This window comes from Lissotriton helveticus, chromosome 1_1 (assembly GCF_964261635.1).
Source record: "Lissotriton helveticus chromosome 1_1, aLisHel1.1, whole genome shotgun sequence".
Taxonomy (NCBI): Eukaryota; Metazoa; Chordata; class Amphibia; order Caudata; family Salamandridae; genus Lissotriton; species Lissotriton helveticus.
The window spans coordinates 1,037,792,928-1,037,815,028 of record NC_136057.1 but is presented as its reverse complement, the minus strand read 5'-3'; the positions used below and the strand labels follow the sequence as shown (position 1 = coordinate 1,037,815,028).

General features: G+C 46.3%; 1 protein-coding gene across 1 annotated transcript in view; it reads right to left on the bottom strand.

Moving 5' to 3' along the window:
• LOC144820247 (transmembrane protein 116-like) overlaps nt 1–19,595 on the bottom strand; it is a 181,325-nt gene extending 161,730 nt beyond the window's left edge. Inside the window, exon 1 of the mRNA XM_078677843.1 lies at nt 19,229–19,595. Within this exon, the coding sequence (XP_078533969.1) occupies nt 19,229–19,282 (54 nt within the window). The 5' untranslated portion in view covers nt 19,283–19,595. The remainder of the gene's footprint in view (nt 1–19,228) is intronic.
• Between the last annotated feature and the right edge of the window lie 2,506 nt (nt 19,596–22,101).

The window sequence follows — 22,101 nt, the reverse complement described above, 5'->3', positions numbered from 1 at the left end:
CTGGTGTCTACTTGTTCCCTTCAATACTGCAGATCGATTCACACTATCATAACTGGCTCCAGGGCATCACCGCTTGTCCAGTCTGCCTCGCTAGGACCTCAGTTAGCGCCATTTTATGAGGCTATTGGGTGTTGATTTGGCTGCAGGCGGTGCAGCGCCTCCAGGCTGCCACAACGAGGCTGCCTGCAACTGGCACAGGATGCAAACGCAGGGCATAATGAGTCCTCTGCCACAGACGCTGGGATTATTAACTTAACTTTATGCTGCTTCTCAGCAGAGATCAGAGGACACGAAGTGAAGCGCTGTGGAACACTGTCTGGTATGGTGGGCAGGGCTTATTGTCCAAGCAAGGATCCTTCATCTCCACCTCAACCATCCTTTACTCTGGAGTTCTACAAAATCAGGTAATGAAGAACAAATGTAAAGAAATCAGGATGAGAAGTTCTCACGCAAGTGATGGGAAGTGGGAGGAACCAGTCTTGATCTGTCTTGTTAGTTGGTGAATGCTCATAAATGTACCTACAAACTTCAATTTCACCCTTTCTCACCTTGGAAATGTTCAGAGGTTTCCAAGAAAGGAAGATGAGCAGATCACCCCTAGATCTGCTAGGGGTGCAAGAGAAGTGCATTCTCCACAGAAAGAATTGTTATTACCGCGGAGAAAAAAAGAAAAGTGAAAAATGTGCTACTGTTCTTTCGCCTCTCCTTCCGCTGGACCACGATTTTTAACCATTTGGCTCCTAAAATTGGGTCCTTCTGTTCTACATCTGCACACCACCAATGTAGCCAATGCCTTGCTTTGCGAAGGGGGAGCCCCCAGGAAGCTAAAGTATTCTCACATTATCAAACAGACTTAAGACACAAACACAGACCAATCACCTTCTGATAAATACCAATCTATCTCTGGCATAGATTGTGTGGGTAAGGTCCAAGGGGTGGTCAGCAACACACAATTCTTAATTCACCTACAGCTGAGCTGCTTGCTCAGTTACTATCTGTCTAGTTTTGGCCCATACTGCAGCTCAGACTCTGTCATCATCAACACAAAAGAAGAAATGCTCACTGTCTATACCAGTTCTCTCCAACATTCAACAGCGCGGACCATGACCGATATAGGATTTGCATATCTGTGACTATGAAGATTTTATTGCCACTCCTTGAGCTTTTCTCCTTGTGCCTTGTTTCTGCATGACAACTAAGGCTGACTAATCATAAATGGAAAGTGCCATCCAGAACTACACTAGAGTATAAATGTGACCCTGATTTTGCAGAATACCTAGATTTAATCTAACTATTCTGACCACTCAAATCCAAAACTAACAAAACGAACTGTATTCGTTACATTATGAACACACACAACAAACACACATCCAATGAACAAAATGTGGCTTTTATTGTATCAGGCATTCAGAAACGCTCTATAGTAAACAATACCACACCAATGTTCCCTCAGTTGAAAAAAATGGAAAGTCTTTTGACACATCTACCTGTACACATGAAACAACATAAACAGCTTCCTAGATCAAAATCACTTTCCTTCCACACCAAACCACACATACCATTCTGAATCTAAACACTGGAAACACACAACCAAACAACAAAACAGAATGATGGTCCCTCCAGTACTTTTGATGACCTTCACAGAACCGCATGAAAGCATGCCAGATAAAGCACGACAATGCCATTACAATGCAACCATAGTGCATTGGTGGTTGGTACTACACAAAAAAACATAACAACATCCTCCCATAATGTCTCTATGTGCCATTGCGAGAATGCCAGGTGCCAATAACTTTGCACCAATTCTTCCTAACAGCCAAAATGTACCAAAAGCATTTTCTTACCTTTCAACAGACATGTGGAAGAGATTGGCTGTTACAAAACCTATTCAATGTTTTTCTGCAGTTTCGCACATCCTCGGAAACTACCATCATGGATGGCAAGTTTTAGTTATAATATTCTTACATGTTTTGCTTGCACTATACTATTCTAAGAAGACGCTGTGCATGCTGCATATTTTCGAAAGCCTTTCCTGCTACATAATCTGTACACTTGGGTCAAGGCTAGGAATACAGAACAAGATATCCTAGTGCTTGCATTACCCATTTGAGACAGCTTCTATCATCTAGACACATCATTGCATCAGAGCAGTACCTCAAACACACTGGTTTTATTAGATAAACAGAGCACTGTCCTTTTACGGGTGAGAGGGGCATTCCAGTTACGACTGTGGTGGAATGAATCCGGTGTTCGACATGCAGCTCTGTTGATGATGATATTCCATCCTGCAGAGAAGAATTGCCAATCCTATTCCAGGCCGAATCCCTGGTTCAGCTATCCAGGTAGGAGGGCACAGGCTAACCTAAGTGATCCAGCAGAGGGTACACCCACTATCCACTTCAGTGGTGTTTGTAAAATTCCAAAGTTACTATGGATTTAATGGAGAGGTGTTACCATACATCCTAATCTCTGCCCACTATTAACCACAGATGCCCTAAATTAGCCCTACTTCCCAGTCTTTATCATAACCACGACACCAGCATGCAATAACATTACTGGCTTTAATAATTCATGTGGTATCCCATTATACATGACTTCCTAGTAATTTTTAATCTGTTTGTGCTGGAAACACGTTTTTTGTAAATCAGGAAATTATACAGCAGATGTTGGATTATGTGGCAACGTTGGCATGTTCTATTTGGATCTAGCTGAACATTGTTTATTTTATGGTGCAACAATGTTGCTCAAAATGCAAACACCCAAAACAAATCTGTTATTAAATAACTTCATGTGAAATGTTCTTGTGAGAACTGCTTTTTTGTCATCTGCATCTTTTCTTAAGTGAATCATGTGAAACGTTCTTATATACACTGCTTTGTTGCAGTATGCAACTGCTACTATGTAAGGAGCTCTGATATCCATTTGGTCTTGTTTGTGATGTAGAAAAATGCAAAAATGAATAAAATAATCCACAATTTTGGGAGAAAGACTTTGACCAGAGAGTCACATAATTCCAGTGACTGTTTAAAGACATTTGCTCCAACATTCAAATGTTTATCTTTCGGTTTCTCTCTGTTTAATTTAAGAGTGCGCTGCCAAGGAAAGAAAAGTTTGAAGAGCGTTATAGTTTTGCTGCCGAGAGCTACACCAGTCCTTCATTTCCTCTCAGTCAACATAGACCCTTGCCTGCAACTTGGGCTAGAAGTCAGGTAGCGGGAATTTAGACAATCAGTAGAGCCTCCTGCCACGGATAGAATGCTATATATGCAGTGATTTAAGGGTTAATGACCAATAAGATTTGTTATAACCTAAAGTGAGTAATGTGAAATGAAATCCCTTACTATTCAATACTAATGCAGTCTGTTTAGCCACCACACCTTATTTAGTATCCATATATGAAAAACAAGCTTTGGCAATAATGCAGTCTGTTTAGCCACCACACCTTATTTAGTATCCATATATGAAAAACAAGCTTTGGCAATACCAATAGTTCTGGCTTATGAATGAAAGTGCCTTTGTGTCATTGATCGGTGTGTGTATTCAATAAGTCATCATACATGCACTTTGTCACTCATATTTGCACTTGTGCATCCATTCATGCATCCAGTAAATCATTCTTGCTTTCACCCTCTGACACAACCACAATCAGGCACGGCCTGTGCCGGGCATTATACTGGGGCGGTGACGTCAGGCAGGGGAGGGTCAGGGTGGGGGGTTGTAAAATGCGGGATATGGACCATTAGAGGTAAGTACCGATAAAAATAAATAAAACGAATTTCGTTGCCCACGCTGCATCACATTTGGCGATGCAGAATGGGCAATGAAATTAGTTTTATTTATTTTTATCGGTACTTACCTCTAATGGTCCATATCCCGCATTTTACAACCCAACACCCTGACCCTCCCCTGCCTGACGTCACCGCCCCAGTATAACCCCCGGCACGGGCCATGCCTGACCACAATACCACAACCTCAACTACATATGCAAGATAAATTAAAAGAATACTGCAATCTAAACACGGCTGGCACGTGCTTGCAATAACGAAACTGAACTTAGTAGCAGGAGTCTGTCTTGCAGTGGTATTGTACATAGTCTATTGTTGCTTAAAGTTGAAACATGGATGCCACATTTAGAACCAAAGTTTTAGCCATCTTTGAATGTTACACTATGGACAACAGCATTACATAATAGTCTTCTGGTTTTAGCGAAAGTGGAATTGTGGGATATGGCGCATTGCAGATGTAATAAGCTACAAGAGGCCAATTAACACTACCTAGGGAGCTATAACATCCTTTTACAAAAAAACAAAATAAAAAGAGGAGAAACAAAGAAGTGAAAGGCGAAAAAATCAAAGAAAAAATGTAAAAACTAAAGAACTCACCACCCAGCCCTGATATAAAAAGCACATATAAAAAGCACATTTATTTTTAGGTGGATGTCCACATGTGATCAGAAAATGCCATCATTTAAAGGGTAGAGAGCCACTGACTAGTGTGGACTGAACCATTACCCCATGCAGCATGCTACGATGGATGGAGGCAGATTGTAAGTAACACTCAGACAGACCAGTGGCTGAAGATGGCTGACCAAGAGGTCCTCTATGTGTCTCTATAGATGCTTTTAGTTATGAGATGTCTGCATTATTTAATGTTTTTTTTATTAAAAAATCCTAGCAGAGAGCCTGGTAGGCCTTCCAAAGAGATTTTAGCAAGAATTATTACTCTACAAATCTTCTATCCCTAGGGTTTGTCAAAGAAGGCAACCAATACAGAAATCTTTCTCTACAAAGGTAATCTGCGAGATTTCATATAAGAAAATACCTGATAACAGGCTTTAACACAGTGCAAAAACAATCCACCATTAAAGGCCTCTTGGTTTTAACAAATGTTTTACATAGTAAATTAATCATACCTACTGTCTTTGCTGTCACTTTTTGTAGAAACAGATCAGACCTATGGCATTTGAAATACCTCTTCCTAGTGAACCAACAAAGCCTACAGCTGTTATTTCTGGCTTGTCACCATAATGAACTCAGGCCTACTGTATTGATCATAAGTGTTCCTATAAGGCAACCAGCAGGCCCACAGTCATAAAATCACAAATGTAAACAAAATTACTGATGGCAAAGCAAAAACCTATCTCTCCTAAGAGGGTCGAACAAAGTTTCTAACAATGCAAATCTTCTATACCCACAGGAATAACTAACGCCAACACCCTTACCTACTACAGCAACATGTAGGATTCCACGCAAAAAAATCCTATCTGTAGGCATTAATACTGAGTAAGTACAATCCACTCCTAAATGCCTATTGAGTTTAACATATGCTTTTTACAAAAAATATGTCAGCCCTTCTCCTTTTATCATAACTTTTCCTAACAAAAAATCAAGTCTATAGGGCCTGATTCACAAAAGTAATCTGAGACAAAATCCTAACTTTACGACTTTCGGTATTCACAGAAGCCATTTAGGAGTACTAAAGTTAGGATTTTGTCTCAGTAAATCTTAGATTTTAGTCTTGAGTTTAACTTAAGACCAAAACTTAAGTTTAACTGAGACAAAATGCACAAGTTACTTACATTCGGTAACGATATATCTGCAAGAAACAGCAGTTAGTGTTAGATTCCTTACCTTAGAATATCCCCAGGCGTCAGGTTGGATCCGGAAAGCTTTTGTCAGCAGTACCCCTGCGCGTCAGTAGGCGTCTTCTGCAGCTCCACATCCATCGTCGGCGTCGTGATCGCCGGGGTGACGTCGTTGGAGTACTTAGACGCCACCCTCGCGGGCTGACGTCAGTTCTGTACATAGCTTTCCACACCAGGAACGCAGAGCCATGATAGAAACCGACACAGGTGGCATGAAATTAGGGCCCTGAAAGGAATGTCCTTAACTCTAGATATCGGTTCGCAGAAAGGGGGGGGTTGGGTGGGGCAGTAAGGAATCTAACACTAACTACTGTTTCTTACAGATATATCGTTACCGAAGGTAAGTAACTTGTGCATCTGAAAGAAACAGGTTAGTATTAGATTTCTTACCTTAAAATAGATACCCCAGCAATACCAACCACGGTGGTGGGGCTGCGAACCAAGATCACACCAGAAAGTCCTGGAGAACGGAACGGCCGAAAAAGCCATCTCTCCAGACTTGGTTGTCCAGGCAGTAGTTTTTAGCAAACGTGTGCAGCGAGGCCCACATTGCTGCCTGACAGATGTCGTGCAAGGGGAATCCCCGACCCAGGGCAGTAGTAGCCGCCGTGGCCCGAGTGGAATGGGCGCGCAGCCCAACAGGAGGCTCCTTTTTCGCCAAAGAGTAGCAAACCTTGATGCACAAGATGACCCACCGAGAGATGGTCTGCTTGTCCACCGCCCGTCCCTTCTTAGCGCCCACGTAACCAACAAAGAGCTGGTCGTCCACCCGGAACTGGCGTGTGCGGTCGAGATAGAAGGAGAGCGCACATTTTGTGTCTAGACGGTGGAGCCTCTCTTCCTCTTTCTAGAGATGCGGAGGTGGAAAGAAGGTGGGCAAGGTGATGGACTGCCCGATATGAAAGGCTATAACCAACTTGGGCAGGAAAGAAAGTTGAGTCCTCAGAACAACCTTGTCCGGATGGACAGAGAGGAAAGGGGTTTAGAAGATAAAGCCTGGAGTTCACTCACTCTCCTGGCAGAGGTGATGGCAACCAAGAATACAGTTTTAAGCGTCAGAAGACGAAGAGGACAGTTATGAAGTGGCTCAAAGGGAGCGCATACCAGATCACCAGATACGTTAGCACAAGATTCAAGTCCCACTGAGGCATCACGAAGGGAACAGGAGAAAATATGTGTGTGATGCCTTTCAAGAATCTATTTACAACGGGGGACTTGAAAAGAGAAGTCTGATTAGGAAGCCTTAAGAAGGCTGAAATGGCAGAGAGATAGCCTTTGGTAGTGCCCAGAGCAGAGCCCTGCTGGGCAAGAGAAAGAAGGAAGAGGAGAACCTCTGAAAGGGGGGTAAAGAGTGGATCCACAGCCTTTGCTGTGCACCATGCCACAAATTTGTTCCACCTGCAGTCATATACTGTTTTTGTGGAGGGACGCCTGGCTGCCAGAATCACATCACAGACTTCAGGAGGCAAGTCAAATGGCCTCAACTGTCGCTGCTCAATCTCCACCCATGTAGGTGGAGACTGAACAGGTTCGGGTGGACGCCCGTCCCCTGCTGCTGCGACAGAAGGTCCTCCTGAAGAGGCACACAAATTGGGGGACCGACTGACATGCTGAGTAGCTCGGGATACGAGTATCTTCGTGCCCAGTCCGGAGCCACAAGGATGACTTGGCCCGGTCTCGCCTGATCTTCTTCAGCACTCCGGGCAGAAGTGGTATAGGCGGAAAGGCATACAACAGACTGCAGCGCCACTCGCAAGGAAAAGCGTCTCCGAGCGAGTGCCACCTTGGAAATTCCAACGCGCAGAACTGATGACATTGCGCGTTCTCTTCTGTGGCGGATAGATCTAACCAAGGCTCTACCCACTGCTGAAAGAGACCTTGCGCCATGTCCGAGTTCAGACGCCATTCGTGATCCAACATGCACCGACGGCTGAGTTCGTCCGCCCTGGTGTTCAGGGAACCTGCCAGGTGTTGAACCACCAGGGTGATGCCCTGGTGTTCCAGCCATGTCCAGAGGTGCAGAGCCTCCTGACAAAGGGTCCACAACCACACCCTGCCCTGTCTGTTGCAGTACCACATGGCGGTTGGGTTGTCCATGAACACCTGCACTACACTTCCCCGGACAGAGGGAAGGAATGCCTTCAGTGCAAGCCGGATCGCCCGCAGCTCCAGAAGGTTGATATGGAGCCAGGACCACGCCGGAGACCAGAGGCCTCTGATCTCCGCCTCTCCCATGTGCCCCCCCCATCCCAGGAGTGACACATCTGTCACTACTACAGGCTCTGGTTGGGGTAGGGAGAGGGATCTGCATTCGACCCAATAGCGGTCCGTGAGCCACCACTGCAACTGTCTCGCGGTGCCCCCCCCCCCCCCCCCCCCCCGAGATCAGGACGTGGTCGGACAGGTTGCCCTGATGCTGTGCCCACTGAAACTTCAGGTCCCACTGCACAGCCCGCATCTGCCACCTGGTGTGATGCACCAGTAGGATGCAGGAGGCCATCAGCCCCAGGAGCCGCGGCGTCAACCTGAGCGAGACCCGGGATAAAGGCTGAAAGATCGGAATCAGAGCCTGAATATCCCGAACCCGCTGCTTGGGGGGACAAACCCGAAACTGTGCCGAGTCCAGAACCGCTCCGATGAAGAGGAGCTTCTGAGAGGGGCACAGGTGTGACTCCAGCACGTTGATGGAGAACCCCAGCAGGTGCAGGAGGTCGGTCGTAGTCTTGAGGTGGGAGACGACTGTCTGGGGCGAGCCCGCCATCAACAACCAGTCGTCGAGAACCCCTGATCTGCGCAGATGAGCTGGGACCACCGCCATCACTTTAATGAACACCCGAAGGGCGCTGGTAAGGCTGAAGGGGAGCACGGTAAACTGAAAATGGTTGTGGCCTACCGTGAACCGCAGGGAGCGCCGGTGGGCCAGCAGGACGGGGATGTGGAAATAAGTGTAATGCAAGTCCAACGCCACCATCCAGTCTCCAGGGTCTAGGGCAGCTAAGACCTGAGCCAATGTCAGCATCTTTAACTTCTCCTTCCGGAGGAAGCCGTTGACGTTACGGAGGTCCAAGATAGGGCGTAGGCCTCTTTTGCCCTTCTTGGGAACCAGAAAGTAGTGGGAATAACAACCACAACCTACTTCTGGCCCAGGAACGCGCTCGAGCGTCCCCTTGGCCAAGAGGGCGTCAATTCCTCTTTCAGAAGTTGTAAGTGGTCCCCCGACATGCCGTGGTATTGCGGTGGCACGGCTGGAGGTGTAGCCTCGAAGGGGAGGGAGTAGCCCCTTTGGACGATTTGCAGCACCCACCTGTCTGACGTGATGGTAGGCCAGGCCAGCAGGTGATGGCGAACCCTGCCCCCCACTGGCGTCAAATGGGCTAGAAATGCCGGATTAGGAAGGCTTTGAGGCAGATGCTGCAGGAGTGGATGTGGACTGACCCTGCCATTGTCCCCGGCACCGCCACACCAGTAACCACGTCCGCACCGGTCATGCGGCCTGTAGCTGGCTGGACGTGTGGGGGCGCCCGTTCCTTGTCCACGAAAGGGGCGAAAAGCGGAAGTTTGCTGGCGCTGGCCGAGGCCCAAGGACTTGGCCGTAGCCCTGGAGTCCTTAAAATGCTCTAGCGCACTATCTGCTTTGTCGCCAAAGAGGTGACGGCCATCGAAAGGCATGTCCATGAGCGTGGCCTGGACATCCCCAGAGAAGTTGGCAGACCTCAGCCAGGCGTGGCGATGAATCGCCACCGCCGTGGAAATCGCTCCGCCCAGCGAGTCTGTGGTGTCAAGTCCACATCTAATCGAGTACCGTGCTGCATCCCGCCCCTCCACCAGGGTTTGGGCGAGCTGTATCCGGGCCTCCTCCGGACACTGTGGCAGCACCTCCGCAACCGTATCCCACAGAGAGTGGGTGTAACGGCCCAAAAGGCAGGCGGTGTTGACAGACCGCAGCCCCAAACTCTGAGAGGAGAACAGTTTCTTCCCAAACTGATCGTACCTTTTGGATTCCTGATCCGGAGGAGCGGTCGGGAATGCGATCTGGGACGTAGAGGCCTGAATCACCAGGCTATCGGGGGGGTGAACGGACAGAAAGCAGGGGTCACCCAGAGTCGGGCGGTGGCGTCGGGCCACGTTCCGATCCACAGGGAGGCCTTCAGAGGGCTTGGACCAGGTGCCCATCAGAACGTCGTTGAGGGCTTCGTTAAACGGCAGTAGAGGCTCCGAGAAGCTTGCCTGCGGTTTGAGCACCTCAGTGAGGAGGTTAGTCCTCACGGCCGCGACAGGGAGCTCAAGAGCCAAGGCCTTGGCCGCCCTGTTCAACACCACACTATAAGTAGCACCCTCCTCCGAAGCCACGGAGGGAGGAGAGATGAATCTAGTGTCAGGCGAAGTGTCCAGACCACTGGCCTCCCCTAGCTCATCTGCCCAGTCCTGGCTCAACTGGCCCTGCTGTGCCAGAGGGTCCTCAGACACCTCCCAGTCCTCCTCGTCATCCATCTCCTGGAAACCAGGCAAAAATGATGGAGCCGGGTCGTAGGTGAATTGTTCACCCATCGGCGTCGCACCCGGACCGGGGCTGAAACCGGGGACGGTGTTGTTTGAAGACGGCACCAGGTGCGACACCCTCGGGGTCGGCGCCAGCGGAGGAGTCGTGAGGTCGACTGGCAATGACCCGGATCCAGGCCTGGGTCCTGTGGGGCCCTGCGGCATTGGGACCGGAGTCGACGACGGCGCCCGGGCTGAAGCACCCGCCGACACCGAGGCCGAAGCCGCCAGCCCACCAGGGCTCCCAGTCGGACCAGAGGGGCCCGAAGGCACCCCAGCAGGTTCCGACGGAGGGAAGTGAGTCCTCATGGCCGTGAGGAAAGCACTTATCTCCTCCGGCGTCGAGTGCAGCCCAGGGACTGGCGGGTATGGAGCTGGATGCGGCGCCTGCGACTCCGGTGGAGCCGCACGGGCAGTGTCGCCCGAACCCCCGGCTGTGTCACGCGAGCACCGGGTGAGTCAGAAGAGCGATGATGCCTCTTCTACTTCTTTTTCGAATGCCTCGACTTACCAGAGGACTTGGAGCCCGACGAGTGGTGGTGACTCGACGAGCGGCGATGACTGCGGGTCCGCGACCAGTCCCTCGACTTCCTCCTCAACCGGGACCTCGAGCACGGAGCTGACTGCCGGAGCTCGAGCAGCTTACGGGACAGCTCCCGTCTAACCTTCGAGGTCAGGCCCGACAGTCGGGGCACGACTTGTCATCGTGGTCGGCACCGAGGCAGTAAAGGCACCGATGGTGGGGGTCTGTCATCGACATCAGGCGGTGACAGGCATCGCAAGGTTTAAAACCAGGCATCCCTGATGGCACCGCGAGTCAAACTCGACTTGAAAAGTGATCAAAAGAGATCAAAAAAGTAAGTAAAAAAATTACTAGAGTACTGCTCTTCTCGGATCTGCGCTTGCTGGCGCGGAAAAAAGAAGAACTGACGTCAGCGCGAGAGGGCGGTATCTAAGTACTCCGATGACGATCATCCCGGCAATCACAATGCCGATGACGGACGCGGAGCCACAGACGACGCCTACTGACGCGCAGGGGTACTGCTGACGAAAACTTGTTGGATCCAGCCTGACGCCTGGAGAAATTCTAACGTAAGAAATCTAACACTAACCTGTTTCTTTCAGATCCTAACTTTAGTTCTGTGAATACCGAAAGTTGTAAAGTTAGGATTTTGTCTCAGATTACTTTTGTGAATCTGGTGCATAATCTTTATCATTGGCATGTCACCATAAGCAACTCAGACCTACTTTGCTTTGCATAAACTTGCTCGCAAGGCAACCATCAGGTATACGTAATACAATTACAAGTATGTACAAAATTACATTTGTCAAAACAATATAAAATCGTTCCTGAGAGAGCCTAATAAGGATCATCGTAGTGCACATCTTCTATCCGCAGGGTTTGTCTGGTGTGGGTCACCAACACCAAAACCCTTGTCTGCCATGGTAATATGTGAGATACCATGTAACAAAATACCTGCTTAGGTGCTTTAGCACAAAGTAATAAAAATCCAGCCTTAAAGCACTACTGCCATTAACACATGCTTTTCACAATAAGGGCAATAAGAGGCAAGGTGGATGCTGAAGGGTCAAGATGACCTAAGAAACATCCATTCTGTTGGACATGGTGTCTGTACTGTGGTGTGAGATGCTCTTCTGGTGGGCGCAGGGGACAACACCTTCCCAACCAGGTAGTAAATGGGTTGCATAAACATGCACTGAATTTATTAATGATGATTGTGAAAATGTGTTTATCAACTGCCTTGTTATATTTTAAGTTGGTGGCTGTAATACATGACATGTTTCCATTATATGTGTAGTTTATGTATGGTGTAAAATGATTTTCATAAACTGTAGCAATACTTAACAGTAATATACTGCTGTTGTAAACACATAGGGGTAGTTATGGGTTTGAAAGCATTGCTTGCATTGCATACAGTGGGTTCATGGTGGAGTTGTCAAAATGTAAATATAGGTAATCGGATGTGGTTAAATGTCACACTGCTTCACGGTTCCTGGTAAATGGGACTCAGCAAGAATTGTGCTTGCTTTTTGCAGTGAGGTAAGCATTTGTCACGTCTTGAAAAGCCGCTTTTCTTTAGAACAGAATTTAAACAGTTCATTTCCACAGGTTTACATACAAGATTGTATGCTCTCGAAAAAACCTCCACCTGCTCTATTCGACAAAATCCTGTATGACACTGAATTACTATTTTCCTTCTGTATTTTCAGTGCACCTCTGCTTCTCTTCTATATGTCTCCATATAGAAACTACTTTTAAATCTCAAGCCTCTCTGTCTTAAAGCTTTTTTAAATCATTTGCTTCTCACATAGCTCTTGTAATGAATACACCTAAGTCACGAATGTGCCAGAAAGAAAATTTAACAAATGTATGGACGGTGTCCCTTAGAATGCAAGACTAACTTAAATAAACAATCAACTGATCACTAACTTTGGGTGCCCAAGTAGTGTGCTATTGACCGGAAAGCGCTTCAACGCCTCGGCAAGGGTAAAAAGTGCTATATAAATGCGATTTCAATTCAATAATTAAGTCAGGGCCTACTGGTTTATCACAACATTTCATAATAAACAGATCAAATATATGGAAGTTAGCATACCTTTTCCTGATAAACTGATGAGGCCTATTGCCTTTACCATTGGCTTGCCGCCATAACCAACTCGCTCCTGCTGGCTTGGCACTAGTCTAAAAGTGCAATATAGGCACTCTTTTCAGTGGAAGCACATACGTTCGGCCCAATCAAACCCTTTGCTCACCCCAGAGAACCAACATGTGGGTGGATCCTCAGCCCCTCTTTTAGAAGTACTCCGAAACCTCTATTTTTGTTGATCACATAAGCTACGCTGTCAACTCAGACCTAACAACCGGTTGCTGATATAAATAAAACAAGACCTGTGGTTATTGGGTGTTGTGGGAATAGCTGTTTAAACAGAAAACAGTGCTAATTTGAGACCGGTGGGGAGCTAAAGATAACTGCGCTATCATACTGTACACACGCTTCACTTTTCGACACTTTTGGCCTGGGTTTGATCAAAGTTCCAAGTGAGGGTAAGTGCCTGCAAGGTCTTGATAAAACCCACAGTGACCCGGAATGATTCCAAAGATAAGGGGCTATAGACAAGAAGTAAAACACTTTACTGCTCAGAAAAATGTGTCAAAAAACTATGGACTATTGGAAAATATAAAGTGCTTTTATGGAGGCAGTCAATTGAACGATCGAGGAACACTTCGGTGCAGGCATTGAGAAATGAGCTGGGGTTGGCATCTGTGAGCCACCCAGCACTGACATGGACTTCAATGCGCGTGAGAGTCTCTGATGGAAGGATTGCAAGACACCAGGTCCAAGGAGGGCGCTCGGGGACTAAAAAACTCAGGGGCAAGGGGAAATGAGAGCAATGCACTAACATCTGTTTCTTGATTTAAACTTCACCCTCAGGACAGCTTTGGGCATGGACGACACTGGTAGGTCAAATGCACTATTCTAACTCCAGTTTCAGAAAGTGCAACTTTCCCCCAAATAGCCTAGGCAGCTCATTTACTGAATGAGGGGCCTAAAGCTATCAGATACACCTTCCTTAGGTCCGTCCAGAGAGAGCGGTATGAGACAGCAGGGGAGGCTGTTATATACAAGCAGTATATGCAAGGCATTTCTCTGAAGCTATGAACTGCGCCCACTCCCCTGACATTCAGTAAACGATCAAACAGCCCTCTTCCGCTGCACCTGAATGTCAAAGACTTGCACCTCTAAGAGGCTCTCAGAACTCTGTACAGCTCAAACTATGAGCGCTTTACAGCTCAAACTATGAGCGCTTTACACCTCAAACTGAGCGCTTTACAGCTCAAACTATGAGTGCTTTACAGCTCAAACTAGTGACGCTTTACACCTCAAACTAGTGACGCTTTACACCTCAAACTATGAGCGCTTTACAGATCAAACTAGTGACGCTTTACAGCTCAAACTATGAACGCTTTACAACTCAAACTATGAGCGCTTTACAGATCAAACTAGTGACGCTTTACAGCTCAAAGTATGAGTGCTTTACAGCTCAAACTAGTGACGCTTTACACCTCAAACTGAGTGCTTTACAGCTCAAAGTATGAGTGCTTTACAGCTCAAACTAGTGACGCTTTACACCTCAAACTATGAGCGCTTTACATATCAAACTAGTGACGCTTTACAGCTCAAAGTATGAGTGCTTTACAGATCAAACTAGTGACGCTTTACACCTCAAACTATGAGCGCTTTACAGATCAAACTATTGATGCTTTACAGCCCAAATTATGAGCGCTTTACAGCTCAAACTGAGCGCTTTACAGCTCAAACTATGAGTGCTTTACAGCTCAAACTAGTGACGCTTTACACCTCAAACTATGAGCGCTTTACAGATCAAACTATTGATGCTTTACAGCCCAAATTATGAGCGCTTTACAGCTCAAACTGAGCGCTTTACAGCTCAAACTATGAGTGCTTTACAGCTCAAAGTAGTGACGCTTTACACCTCAAACTATGAGCGCTTTACAGATCAAACTATTGATGCTTTACAGCTCAAAGTATGAGCGCTTTACAGCTCAAACTATGAGTGTTTTACAGCTCAAACTAGTGACGCTTTACACCTCAACCTATGAGCGCTTTACACCTCAAACTATGAGCGCTTTACAGCTCAAACTATGAGCGCTTTACAGCTCAAACCATGAGCGCTTTACACCTCAAACTATGAACGCTTTACAGCTCAAACTATTGACGCTTTACAGCTCAAACTATGAGCGCTTTACAGCTCAAACTATGAACGCTTTACAGCTCAAACTATGAGCGCTTTACAGCTCAAACTATGAGTGCTTTACACCTCATATTATAAGCGCTTTACAGCTCAAACTATGAGTGCTTTACAGCTCAAATTATGAGAGCTTTACAACTCAAACTACGAGCGCTTTATACCTCAAACTATGAACGCTTTACAGCTCAAACTATTGACGCTTTACAGCTCAAACTATGAGCGCCTTACAGCTCAAACTATGAACGCTTTACAGCTCAAACTGAGCGCTTTACAGCTCAAACTATGAACGCTTTACAGCTCAAACTATTGACGCTTTACAGCTCAAACTATGAGCGCTTTACAGCTCAAACTATGAACGCTTTACAGCTCAAACTATGAGTGCTTTACAGCTCAAACTATGAGTGCTTTACACCTCATACTATGAGCGCTTTACAGCTCAAACTATGAGCGCTTTACAGCTCAAACTATGAGTGCTTTACACCTCAAACTAGTGACGCTTTACACCTCAACCTATGAGTGCTTTACACCTCAAACTATGAGCGCTTTACAGCTCAAACTATGAGCGCTTTACAGCTCAAACTATGAGTGCTTTACACCTCAAACTATGAACGCTTTACAGCTCAAACTATTGACGCTTTACAGCTCAAACTATGAGCGCTTTACAGCTCAAACTATGAACGCTTTACAGCTCAAACTATGAACGCTTTACAGCTCAAACTATGAGTGCTTTACCCCTCATACTATGAGCGCTTTACAGCTCAAACTATGAGTGCTTTACAGCTCAAACTATGAGTGCTTTACACCTCATACTATGAGCGCTTTACAGCTCAAACTATGAGCGCTTTAAGCTTAAACTAAGAGCGCTTTATACCTCAAACTATGAGCGCTTTACAGCTAAAACTATGAGGGCTTTACAGCTCAAACTATGAGCGCTTTACAGCTCAAACTATGAGTGCTTTACACCTCAAACTATGAGCGCTTTACAGCTCAAACTATTGACGCTTTACACCTCAAACTATGAGCGCTTTACAGCTCAAACTATGAGCGCTTTACAGCTGAAACTATGAGCTCTTTGCAGCTCAAACTATGAACGCTTTACAGCTCAAACTATGAGCGCTTGACACCTTAAACTATGAGCGCTTTACAGCTCAAACTATGAGTGCAGCTCAAACTATGAGCACTTTACAGCTCAAAGTATGAGCGCTTTACACCTCAATATATGAACGCTTTATAGCTCAAACTATGAGCGCTTTACACCACAAACTATGAGCGGTTTACAGCTCAACCTATGAATGCTTTACAGCTCAAACTATTGACGCTTTACAGCTCAAACTATGAGCGCTTTACAGCTCAAACTATGAGCTCTTTGCAGCTCAAACTATTGACGCTTTACAGCTCAAACTATGAGCTCTTTACAGCTCAAACTATTGACGCTTTACAGCTCAAACTATGAGCGCTTTACAGCTCAAACTATGAGCTCTTTGCAGCTCAAACTATTGACGCTTTACAGATCAAACTATGAGCTCTTTACAGCTCAAACTATGAGCGCTTTACAGCTCAAACTATGAGTGCAGCTAAAACTATGAGCACTTTACAGCTCAAAGTATGAGCGCTTTACACCTCAATACATGAACACTTTATAGCTCAAACTATGAGCGCTTTACACCACAAAATATGAGCGGTTTACAGCTCAACCTATGAACGCTTTACACCTCAAACTACCAATGCTTTCTAACCCTCTTTTATTCCCCCTCATTAAATCCATATTCTGCCCCATGCTACTGAATTCATTGGTTACAGGTACAGCGTCATAAGACCTCACAGTGATGAAACGCTATGTACAACTAACAAAATAAATAAATACAATAATTTATAAAGGGAGACCGTGGGCGTGGATTCACCAAAATTCCTTTGGGAGCGGGAATCAGACAGCCTTTGACCACAATGACGTCACAAGCCATGTTTCACAACTAACCAGCCTCATGTTCGCTTCCGAGAGTATTTCTAACAGGGAAGCTACGAGGAGGAACTGTGTCTTATCTCATGTGTCCTTAGATTGCTTCCTTATTACAAAGGAAAGATTTAACAGCGGTTACATAAAATCACAAACATTTTATAATACATTTTATAAAATGTGTATAATATTTTATAGTAATACAGATTTTAAGAAGAGATGTTTTTTATTATAGCAATTGTCCCTCAACATATCTCCTAAGTGATACTTTATTTTTCTTTTAAGAAATAAAACTTAATAATGGAGCTGTTCCTGAGCTCTTCTGTAACCAGACGCATTGACGACGGCAACACCGAGGTGGCCGAGTGTGCCAGCGCCCCTTCTTACCCCTCCCTCCCTACCTGGGGGACATGGGTTTCTAATCGGGAACCGAGGGTATGTTTTCAGTGCCCACGTGTCTAGCCTTCCTGCCTTGTTGGACTTTACTTCTAAAACCACTATACTTAACCTGTCCGTAAAGTGCCCTTTCACCGAGTAGCTACTCCCCACCAGACATGGCGGTGGCGGCGCCGGACCAGGCCGGGAGGCTGTTCGGTCACCGGTCACAGCAGCGTGGGCTCTCCACCGTGGAGACCACAGCAGTCTCAGAAGCGTCTGCCGGTGGGATAGTTATGCCATTATTTTACCAAATTCTAAACCAGCATCTACCTGGCTGCACAATTTGCTGGCTTCGAGTGTCTTTACTGTCACCGCTTTCTTCAAAATCAGGTGTTTATCACTTTGTGTCCTCTACTGCACAGCATGTCTGTCTCCTATAGATTACGTGTGTAATTTGTGGATTTATATAATGTGTATGTGAACATTTGTGTACAGTACTGATTACTAGTAATATGTTGTTGTAGCATTGGGAAAGGGTTTCTTTTCCCCACAGGAACAGTGCACTCTACAAGCAGGTTTCCCTGCTTGCCTTCATGAGTATAGCCCCAGTTTGTGTCAGCCAAACACAAATCTGTAGAGTAGCACCTTTGGAATAAATTCAGATTACATTGTGGTTATATTTATGAGTGCTCCTAAATTCTCACTCTTTGGATTTATATTATACCACATCCTTTTGTGCCTTTGTTCATTTCTGTGGCGTAGTTATAATATGTCAATGGTTCTCTTTCTGTTTTTTTATTTGTTGATTTCTGTGACTATTTCTGTCCGTGTCTGTCTTCCCTGAAGGTATATACTTAAGATATAAATAACATGGGTATTTGTAAAATATTCAACCCCTTGAGGTGAATACGGTATGCTTCCTCATACCAGGCTCACGTGCACTTATGTGATTAGCTTGGAAGATCGCACAGCCACGGTCACTTTTTTTTAATCACTGGTGCTCTATTTCTTGACTTTGGAAGGATGGAAAGCCGGTTGCATTTGTCAGGATAGAGCCCTACTTATCTTCTCGCACTGAATCGCTATTTGTATTTTAGTCTGCTCGTCTGTGCTTTGCCTTTGTAGTCTTTACAGTGACTCTAAGACCGGGCTCAGGGGTCGTGCAAGTCCCAGCTCCACCAACCCCCGGGTTACAGAGGTGGAAAGAACCCCTCGTGCGCGGAAGTGAGAGTTGAAGTGAACTTTACTTAGCGGGCTCCTGCCTGTGTTTACATGCCTGCCTGCCCGTCTGCAAGGTGCAGCTTTCCTCTACGCACGTCTCTTCCTCTGAGTTGCACGCATGTCTCGTCCCTGCCCTTGAATATCCGTCCGTCTGGGACCCTGTTTCCCTGTCTACTGCCCTCTGTGCCAGCTGCTGTCCATCTACGTTAGACCCTTTGCAGGTGCCCACTCTGTCACACCAGCCTCTCTCCCCTATCGTTCTATGTTGCTTGGTAGGGCCCTATTTGCACATTTTCGTTTTGTTTGTGTCCCTGTCTCTAGGTTGCGATGTGTCTCGTCCCCAGGCTGTCTCTTTTTGTAAAACATTTTTACATATGTTTGTTTGCACTTGTCTGTGTCATCTGCTGTGGCTCATTTACAAGCCCCTTGCGCAGCCGGTGCGTAACTTATAATATGGGAAAAAGTGACGTACCAGTGGCGCAAGGGGCTTGTAAATAAGCCCCCCTCTCTTTATCCCACTATTTGCCCATCTTTATTTGTTTGACTTCTTTTTGGTCTGAAATCTCCGTTTGCTCGTCTGTGGCTCTGCACCTGCGCGTGTCTCTCACTGTCGCTCTGTGTTTGTCTGCGTCTCTGTCTGCTCCTGTCTGTTTCTGTCCTTTCCGTCTCTCTGCGCCTGTCCCAGGCTGCCTCCGTACCTGGTCGTTGGTGAGCGCTCCCGCGAGGCTGCTGTTACTGCCCTGAGCGTTCATGCTGGCGGCCAGACAGCGGCCAACTCCTTTCAGGCCGTCTCCCTCCCGCTGCCGGGACTCCCGGGCTCCCCGAGGGCTCTCTCCAACGGTCTCTCTTCCGTGTTGGTCCAGGGACGCTCTGCCTGGCCGTCCTGCGTGCTCTCTTCCGTCCTCTGCTAGAGTCTCTCTTCCGCACTCCGTTAGGGTCTCTCTGCCGTGCTGTATTGCGGTCTCATCATTTCCACGCTCTCCCGTGGACTCTGTGTGTGCTCTCTCGAGTGCTGCGGGCTCCTGGCTGTCACTTGCAGTCTGGGCTTCCCGCCCAGGGCGCGCGCAGTCCTCTCTCTCTCCTCTACGGGGACTTTCCCCACCAGGCCTGTCAGGGCATCGGAGGACGTGCAGCAAAACTCTGACTGGAAAACCCCCGGGCAATCACTGCTCCCGCCCCCGCTGCCCTCCTCCCTGACTTCATTACATAAGATAAGATATACCGACCGTACAGCACAACGCTGCAATTGCAGGGCAGTTCAAGCATTTCAGCGAGATCTGACATAAAGACAGGACAGGTTGATGCCGAAGGACAGGAGTAAAAAGACCTAGACACACTTACATATTAACCTTTGGCCAATCAGCATCTCCCAGTGCTGTGTCTGGACCACACACAACCCCATAGTGCTGTGTTTGGATAATACAAAATCCCAGAGTGCCGCTTCACGACCATACACAGCCCCCAGGTGCTTTAGGGGTCAAGATCCTATGTGGACCCTCAGTGTTGTACATGTCAGAATCCCACAGCTGTCTATATTTCAGGAACCCATGTTGTATGACCGGATTTCGCAATAGTGCTGTATTTGTCATAGTACTGAGATTGATTGATTTCTGAAGTTCTTGAGGGAGAACTGACACAGAGAACGGTATGCCATCACCCTGTCCATCGACAAGCATAGCTGTATCAATCGCTTCTTCATCATCAGGATCAACAAAATCATATTTCATATTGATAACTGCATCAACGTCTACACTACCTCCATCACTCCACCCCCCCACCCACCCGGGTGGACAGCCATCAGTCGCGCGTCACACACCAAACTCACCAACTTCCTGAATTCACTGAAGACCATCTCAAATGAAGAGGAGATCCCATCACCACCCCCTCAACACTGTCAATTCCTTCATCAGTTTGGAAACATTCCCAAAAGCCATAAAGGCAACACAGATCCACCCGCTGTTGGACCCAGACAACCATGGCAACTTGTGTTGCGTCACCCTCCTACCGCTAATGGATAAGGTAATTGAAAAAGCAGTCTCCAACCAGTTAGAGTATCAGATCAATCCAACTGGAAACAAGCTGTTAATGTTTTATATCGCTCCTGGTGGAATGCAGTCTGTTTTAATTATCGCCTAGACACCAACTATGTATCCCCCCTCTCCCTGGCAGTTAAGCGAGATCTTATTTGGCTCCCTTTGGTAACGTATCTTTCCTCCTCGGCTCTAGCGAGATCACCTTTGGATCCTGCTACTGTTGAAGTACGCACACCACCATGAATCTCCCATTGCCTTTTCCCACACATTTCAATTCCAACTCCATTGTTATTCTTTGGTACGTATGCTTTGTATATTTTTATTTTGTTCATATTATTTTCATGCTCATTATATTTGCTTTGTACAAACTTATATTGTATAGCTTATTTGCCTTTATGTATTTTATATTCGCTAATGTTCTCCCTTAAGATGTATTTTATGACCATATCCAGTTCCCTGTTTTTTCCTTTCTCTTCCCTCTCCCTTCCCTTCTTTCTTCAATAAAATCAAACTTAAAAAAATAAAATAAAATAAAAATAAAAAAAGAGTATCAGATCAACAAGAACAATCTCCTACAGGACTGCCAGTCCGGGTTCAGTCGACAGCATCATGTGGAAACCGGCACTCTTCAAGTAGTTGCTGATGCCACATCATCACAGACAAAAAAATAACTTAGCCTCTAGATGCTGCTGAACCTCTTCACAGTCTTTGGCACTGTGAACGATCAAGCTCTGATTCACACACTGGAAACATTAAACATGCATGGACGACTCTGGCAATAAATCACATCCTACTTTACCAAACAGGAACTAGAAGATACCAACCACTCCCAGTCTCCTGCAGAATGGCCAAAGAATTGATCCTTACTGCATGTTCAATCTCTACATGGAATCTCTCGAAGCCTTAGTCACTGTTAACGATCCATCAATATTTTGACAACTCTTTCTTAAAGTTTCTGCTCGACCAACAAATTCTAGCAACACAAAACCTACCAGGAGCTAAGTCAGAACTGGATGTCAAGTACCTCCCAAAGTTCAACCTATCAAAAATGGAGTCCTTCATGTTCACAAACATCTCAAACAGTAGACTCAAGCCTTGCTATTCTACTTGAACATAGACAGTTTGACTCCTCGTCTGTAAGACAATGCAAAATCACTCAGATTTACCCTCAACACTGACTTCATCTTCAGTCTTCATCTTCAATGCATATAACCAGGAAACCCAAGACAGCATGGTACCAACCCTCATTCCTGAAAAACCGTGAAATCCTACCTTCCAGAACCTGATTCCAGACAACTGTAAAAGCCTTGACCCTCTCACACCTGGAAGGAAGTAAGAGTCTGCTGAAAAACCTGCCCAACACCAGTCACACCAAGGAAATACATTTTACACACTATAGGGATTTCTACTACCGATCCACGAGGATTTGTGTGTCAGCCACAGGCATAGAGCCAGATTCATCAGCGATGCTCAGAGGTGCTAAACAAAGGCCTGTTGTATCATCTCCACTACTCACAGGAACAAGTCTACTAGGTGCA